Source organism: Octopus bimaculoides, chromosome 5, assembly GCF_001194135.2.
Source record: "Octopus bimaculoides isolate UCB-OBI-ISO-001 chromosome 5, ASM119413v2, whole genome shotgun sequence".
NCBI lineage: Eukaryota > Metazoa > Mollusca > Cephalopoda > Octopoda > Octopodidae > Octopus > Octopus bimaculoides.
The window spans coordinates 77,007,479-77,015,224 of NC_068985.1; the positions used below are offsets into that span (position 1 = coordinate 77,007,479).

General features: G+C 37.9%; 1 protein-coding gene across 1 annotated transcript in view; it reads left to right on the top strand.

Moving 5' to 3' along the window:
• LOC106879041 (sphingosine-1-phosphate lyase 1) overlaps window positions 1-7,746 on the top strand; it is a 54,104-nt gene that overhangs the window by 18,762 nt on the left and 27,596 nt on the right. The window contains exons 2-3 of the mRNA XM_014928455.2: window positions 2,330-2,474; window positions 5,942-6,117. Of these exons, the coding sequence (XP_014783941.1) occupies window positions 2,330-2,474; window positions 5,942-6,117 (321 nt within the window). The remainder of the gene's footprint in view (window positions 1-2,329; window positions 2,475-5,941; window positions 6,118-7,746) is intronic.

A 7,746-nucleotide genomic window follows, 5' to 3' on the forward strand; every position in this document is an offset into this window, starting at 1 on the left:
GGAAACTACTTAACACACAGCCACTTCTACACTTATATATATATATATATAGATGGGCTTCTTTCCGTTTCTGTCTACCAAATCCACTCACAAAGCTTTGGTTGGCCTGAGGCTATAGTAGAAGACACTTGCCCAAGGTGCTATGCTGAGGGACTAAACCCGGAACCATGTGGTTGGGAAGGAAGCTTCTTAGTACACAGCCATGCCTACGCCTATAACTTTTTTTTGGTTATGGCTGGGTTCCAGCCCAGGCAACAACAAAGTCCACTCTATCACACTTCTCAGTCTAACATCACTGCTGTGAGGCCCTGAATACATTTCAGATTAGTGTCTGCAATCAAGTTGTTGATATAAGTGTGACATTTTCCTCTTCTTACATCACCATGAAGTGGATTTCACAAGACTAATTTGAATGCTTCCTGTTCAGGGTGGCACATACAGTGACCAGATAATTGCAGCCACCTTTGCCTGATTGTCTTGTTAACTTTATGGAGTAAGTCTCCATAAAGGTATTCATTATAAAACTTATCATTGACACTGAAAATTTATGAGGTGTATCAAAAAATTCCCGGAGTAGTTATGTTTAATAAAAAGTAACTTATTTGCCTAAGTTTTAACATCATTCTCTTCAAAATAGTAACTTTGCACAGCAATACACCACTCCCAGTGTTCCTGCCATGTTTGAAATCTGGCCTGGAAGTCATTTTCGATTTCTTCTTCATCTCAACAACAGTGTTAAAATGGTATTCTTTGAGCTGCATTTTCATCTTGGAGAAAAGATGGAACACCTCAGGTGCTAAATCTGGATAATAGGGTGGGTGTAGAAGTGACACCATGTTTTTGGTGAGAAATGAGTGAGGAGAGATCAGTGACAGGGTGCATTCCCGCAACTACTTCAAAATGTCATTGATTGTCCTCCAATGTGGACAAGCTAATGAATTTTCTCCACCTTTCCAGGAGTGTTGCTCATGGCAGGTTTTCTGCTTTTGAAATGCTTGTGCCACTCAAACATTGCATATGACCCATTGCCTTGTCGCTGTAAGCTTTCCAAAGTATGCTCAATGCCTCTGTAGCAGACTTCCCAAGTTTAATGCAAAATTTCACATTGGCTCTTTGTTCCAGCTTTCTGTCCATGACAAAAATTGCAAACTACAACATAGACGTGATTACAAAAACACAAACTTCACAACTTGTGAAGTCACTCATGAAAGTCACTGCTAGCTCTCACTATGCATGCAGCTGTGTGCTGCCATCTGTTGGCATGCTACAGAACTAGTTTGGGAACTTTTTGATACCACCACGTACAGCTCTGTTATAAGATGTTTGTGTATGTTGGCACTCCGTCGCTTACGACGTCGAGGGTTCCAATTGATCCGATCAACGGAACAACCTGCTCGTGAAATTAACGTGCAAGTGGCTGAGCACTCCACAGACACGTGTACCCTTAATGTAGTTCTCGGGGATATTCAGCGTGACACAATGTGACAAGGCTGACCCCTTTGAATTACAGGCACAACAGAAACAGGAAGAAAGAGTGAGAGAAAGTTGTGATGAAAGAGTACAGCAGGGTTCACCACAATCCCCTGCCGGAGCCTCGTTGAGCTTTTAGGTGCTTTTGCTCAATAAACACTCACTACGCCCGGTCTGGGAATCGAAACCGTGATCCTATAACCACTAAGCCATTGCGCCTCCACGTTATAAGATAAAACAAAAGTAAATATAACTGGTATTAAGGTGATGCTTCTCTATTTCAAAATGAGTCAGCCAGGCCTAAGAAGACTACCTTTAATGTATTCTTTTATATAACATTTTGTCTATTTGTATATCAAGGGACTACATTTATCAGTATAGCCTTCTACCTTTGTTGGTGGTGTTTAACTCTTTAGCATTCAGATTACTTTATTGAATCTAATACTTATTTATTCTTATTCTTGTGCTTATTTATTTTCTTTCTTTCTCTAAGGCACATGGTTGAGTAGTTAGAACATCAGGCTCACAATCATGAGGTAGTGAGTTCGATTCATGGTTTTATTTGATCATTTCATCCTCACCACTGGTATTTAATTTGAGTATTTTTGTTTTATGTTTTGTATATGTCCCTGTAAAATGTGTGCCAAGTTACATCCTTCTATGTAAAAAGGGTAACTTAGTCATTTGATAAATAGGGATTGATAAAATGAGTATTGGAATTAATTGCTTTAATAGAATGTAAATGTTAAAAAATTTGCAAAGACTGCAAGAATGGGGTGGGGGGAATGAAAAACTGAGATAAATGTTTGAACAAAATGTAGTTTGTTATTAACCATTTTTGTCTCTTTGTTTTTAACAGAATCCAATTCTTATTGGAACGAAATTTATTCAAGAGAAAATAAACAAACTTTTTGAAGGAAAACCAGCCTGGCAAATTGTCCTTTTATCATGTGGCACCACAATAATTCTTATAAAGTTGCACGATTTACTTGAATCTGAAGAACGTGAGTATTTGAGACAGTTTAATATTTTGATTTATAACAACTATTAATGATATTTGTAAAAATTAAAGTAAGTATAATTATTAATACTGTAAAAATAAGTCATTTTCTTATAATTGTAACATTTACGTCTATTCCCAACTAAATGAAAACACGTTAAAGTCATTTAGAAAGCATCTGCTGTCTCCTAACTCTATGGTAATACACTGAAGTCATCTAGAAAGGATCAAAGCAGTATCTTGTTATTTATATATTTATCTTCTTCTTCTTCTTCTTCTCCTCCCCCTCCTCCTCCTCTTCCTCCTCCTCCTCTTCCTCCTCCTCCTTCTTCTCTTTCAGTAGTCTTATTTTTATCATGTCTTTTCATTGCACTTCCAAGTGCAGCTCTGTGTGCCTTGGGTATGTGCTGTGGTTTGTTGCGATGCTTTTATTTTTACTGTATTGAAAGTTTTATGTTAGGGTGTGTGCAGTGCCTAGTAGTGCTATTTCCTGTATATATACTTGTAAGTCCTGGTGTTTTTGTTATGTATTTGTCTGAATATTTTTTATCATACTTAATGTGCCTATTATTATTATTATTATTATTATTATTATTATTATTATTATTATTAGTAGTAGTAGTAGTATTTGTTGAAAGGTGAGTAAATGTTGGAAAAATGACCAGTGTGGATGGACCAATTCTGAGATTACACCTGGAAAAATAAAAAGGTATAAAAGGAGAAAGGGCTCTTGTTCTGTTGATCAGGCACCCGTGGCTTTTATGGGCTTTCCACGAGTAACCTTTAAAGTGCCTCCCCCTATTGAGAGTTTTTACTTGTTACATTGTTTTTTCTGTTATCGAATGTTTACAGTCTTTTCTTTGCAAAACCCTTTGTATATCGTCTTGTCTTGTCCTTTAGTGTTTTTGATTTATATTAGCCCTTGTGGCAAATAAAAATAAATTTATTATTATTATTATTATTATTATTATATCTTCTTTTTCCAATTTTGTTTCCATTTCTTGCCAAGTGTCTTCCCAACACCAAGGGCAAAGAAACTCACTGTATACATTTGTAGACCATTAAAATAAAAACACACCAGATTGTTCATTTACATAGAAATAAAGGGGAAAAAAATGAAGAAAGAAAAAATTGAAAAAAATGAAAAAACAAGTAAAAAGGGAAAATAGAAAGAAAATTCACAGAGACAATGCTCTTCTCAATATGTGTGACATACCAGTTAAAACAACCTTTTACACTTCTTGCATGGATGGGAAGCCAGGGATCATGGTCTTTCTCAACAATATCAAGTTTATTAGTTTTGATGGTTCTGTCTGTAGGAAACCCTCAAAGAATTGTTATATTTTCTCCTTCACTTACAGCCTCAGGACGGAGCTTATAAAACTTTGTCAGAAGTTTTAATTTTATGATGCCGACATATTAATCAGTGTAGATATTGGCCAACTCTGTCATATCTTGATTTATACTTTATAGGTGCTAAAACTTTACACCCAGAGATTAGGCTATCCATTGTTTCAACCTAATCGTTGCAGTATCAGCTGCAGTGAGCTGGCAGAATAATTAGCAAGCTGGGTAAAATACTTAATGGCATTTTGTCTATCTGTATGTTCTGAGTTCAAATTCTGCCAGGGTTGACTTTACCTTCCAACCTTTCGGACTCAATAAAATAAGTACTGAGGTCAATGTAATTGACTTAACCCTTCCTTTAAAATTGCTGGCCTGGTGCCAAAATTTGAAATCCTTATTATTATTATTATTATTATTATTATTATTATTATTGTTATCAGTTGTTAAGGTGGCAAGCTTGCAGAACTGTTAGCATGCTAGACAAAATGCTTAATGGCGTTTTGTTGGTCTCTGCATTCTGAGTTCAAACTCCGCTGATGTTAACTTTGCCTTTCATCTTTTGGGGTTGATAAAATAAGTACCAGTCAAGTACTGGGGCTAGTGTAATTGGCTTCCCCCTCCTTCAAAAACTGCTGGCCCTGTGTCAAAATCTGAAATCATTATTTTTATTGATTGTTAGATTGTTAGCATAGGTGCAGGATTGGCTTTATGGGAAATAGCTTGCTTATCAAACACATGGTTCCTGGTTCAATCCCACTGCGGGGCACCTTAGGCAAGTATCTTTTACTATAGCTTCGGGCCGACCGAAGCCTTGTGAGTGGATTTGGTAGACAGGAACGGAAAGAAGCCCATCATATATGTGGGGGTGTGTTTGTGTGTGTGTGTTTGTGTGTCTGTGTCTCCCCATTATCACTTGACAACCGATGCTGCTGTGTTTACATCCCCGTAACTTAGCAGTTCAGCAAAAGAAACCAATAGAATAAGGACTAGGCTTACAAAGAATGAGTCCTGGGGTTGACTTGTTTGACTAGAGGCGGTGCTCCAGCATGGCCGCAGTAAAATCACTAAAACAAATAAAAGAGTAAAAGAGTATGCCAGACAAAATGTTGAGTGTCATTTCTACTGGCTTTACACGACATGGTGTCCTATGTGACTACTGTAAATCACAGTTCAAATGCTGTCGAAACCAACTTTACCTTTCCTTCTTTTGGGGTTGATAAGATGAATACCAGTCAGGTAGTGAGGTTGAGGTAATTGACTTACCCACTACCCCCAAATTTCAGGTTTTGTGCCTGTATTAGGATGGGTTGTTATCCTGGGGGTTGATGTAATCTACCAGTCCCCCCCGATTTCAGGCTTTGTGTCTTTAGTAGAAAGGATTATTATTATTATTATTATTATTATTATTATTATTATTATTATTATTATTAGGGTGGCAAGCTGGCAGAATCATTAGCACGCCAGGTAGAATGCTTAGCGGCATTTTGTCTACCTTTACATTCTGAGTTCAAGTTCTGCCGAGCTCGACTTTGCCTTTCATACATTTGGGGTGAATGAAATAAGTACCAGTTATGCACTGAGGTCAATATAATTGACTAGCCCCTCCCCTAGGGGTTAGGGCAGCGGACTTGCGGTCGGAGGATCGCGGTTTCAATTCCCAGACCGGGTGTTGTGTGTGTTTATTGAGAAAAATCACCTAAAGCTCCACGAGGCTCTGGCAGGGGGTGGGGTGTGGCGACCCCTGTTGTACTCTTACAAGGCCCACATTTTTTGTGAGTCTACAGATGGCTAGTGAGGCCAGTCTGCGCCCGAAAGAGTCTTTGACAGTGTGGACAGGGAATGGTAGCACCTGCTACAGGGTTGTTAGCTCTGTTCTTCCTGGCTTGTCTGTGGTCTTCTGCAGCAGCGATCCTATTGATCTCGCATGTATTGGCACCCTTGTGGACAGCTGATCTCCATCTTTCTCTGTTTAGAGCAGACTGCTCCCAAGTTGCAACACACATACATATTTATATAACAAATATCTTTTTGAAAGTATTGGTTTTATATTTCTCTGTAATTTGAATCATTAATCCTGAAGTCCTAGCATATTAGTTTGTTTTATACTTCCTGGTGTAATTTCAGATTTAACCTTGAGGATTAAGAGAACATTATTTAAAATGTTGAGGAAAGTACCTGCTGTACAGAGGAAAGTAGACAAGTCACTGAAGGAAACTGCCCAACAAATCAATGAGAGTATCAAACATTCCATTAATTCAGAACCATATGTACAGGTTGTGCCAGAGAAAGGATTTTCTTCAGTGAGTAGTGTTTTGTTATGAAGTATTTTTTGACTATTTAAGAAGATAAAAAAAATTTAAAAAAAACTTATTTATTTTTAAAGTAAGGTTTGCAGAGGTCAACTCAGTTACAACCTCCTCTTCCCCTTCCTCATCCTCCCTCTTTCTCTGTCCTCCTTCTTTCTCTCTCCCTCCTCCTTCTTTCTCTCTCCCTCCCCCTTCTTTCTCTCTCCTCCTCTTCCCTCCTTCACCCTTGTCCTCCCTCCCTGCCCCCCTCCCCACATAAGTCTTCTAGAGCCCAAAATTAGCATGGAATCATTGTTTTGAGGATGTTGTTTATTCCCTCTTGCTATTTTAGCAATGTGTGGAGAACAATATCTGAATTTTACCTAGTGGATGTTTTTGTACCTGTAAATATAATTTTCTTTGAAAAATATTGGTCAAACTTTGCCAATAAAAATTATATTTGTCCAATGAATATTATTTTATAGACTATTAAAGTCCAATGTGAAGGGGTCTTTTTTCTAATTTTGAATACAGTTGAATAATTTGTGATGGTGTTTACATTTTCACAGTTTGTGCTGATTTTTTTTTCTGTCTTTCCTACTCACAAGATTGCTGTAAGCTTAAAATTTTTTTAGCTTTTAATCTAGGCCTACAAACAATTCTGAGAAAGGGACCAGGTGGTCGTAGGATGTGCTAGAAACAACAGCTAAATCTCCCTTAAGTTACACACCTTTTCATCTAAAAATACAAATTTGTTTTTATGATGAAAAGGCTTCTTCATTCATTTTTAAGTGTGTAGTGCAAAAAAAAAAAAAAAAAATTGGCCAAAATCGGTGTGGTGGAAGTGGTGGTGGTGAAGAGGTGGGGATGAAAAAAGCCCCCACAAATTTTCTAAAACTTTTTTGTATAAGAAGCTTCCCACCATCATTTCCAAGGCTGTGGTGAAAAAAATAATTGTAAAAAATCCCCATCAAAAGAGAAAATCCAATTTACGTGAGCATCCTAACACAAAATTCCACCATTTATAGTCATTTTTAATAGTCCATTAAAATTTTATTGAAATGGTACCATGTCGCAAAAACTCAGGATTAATTTAGTTCTGTACCTTACTTGAAAACAAATAAGAAGTGTTGGTATTAGGAAAGGTATCTAGCTGTAAGAAAAGCTGCTTCATAAAGTTGTGTCCAACCCTTACTCTTTTACTCTCTTTTACTTGTTTCAGTCATTTGACTGCAGCCATGCTGGAGCACCACCTTTAGTCGAGCAAATCGACCCCAGGACTTATTCCTTGGAAGCCTAGTACTTATTCTATCGGTCTCTTTTTGCCGAACTGCTAAGTTACGGGGATGTAAACACACCAGCATCGGTTGTCAAGCGATGATGGGAGGACAAACACAGACACACAAATGCACATACATACATACATATCATCATCGTTTAACGTCCGCTTTCCATGCTAGCATGGGTTGGACGATTTGACTGAGGACTGGTGCAACCAGATGGCTACACCAGGCTCCAATCTAATTTGGCAGAGTTTCTAAAGCTGGATGCCCTTCCTAACGCCAACCACTCAGAGAGTGTAGTGGGTGCTTTTACGTGTCACCCGCACGAAAACGGCCACGCTCGAAATGGTGTCTTTTATGT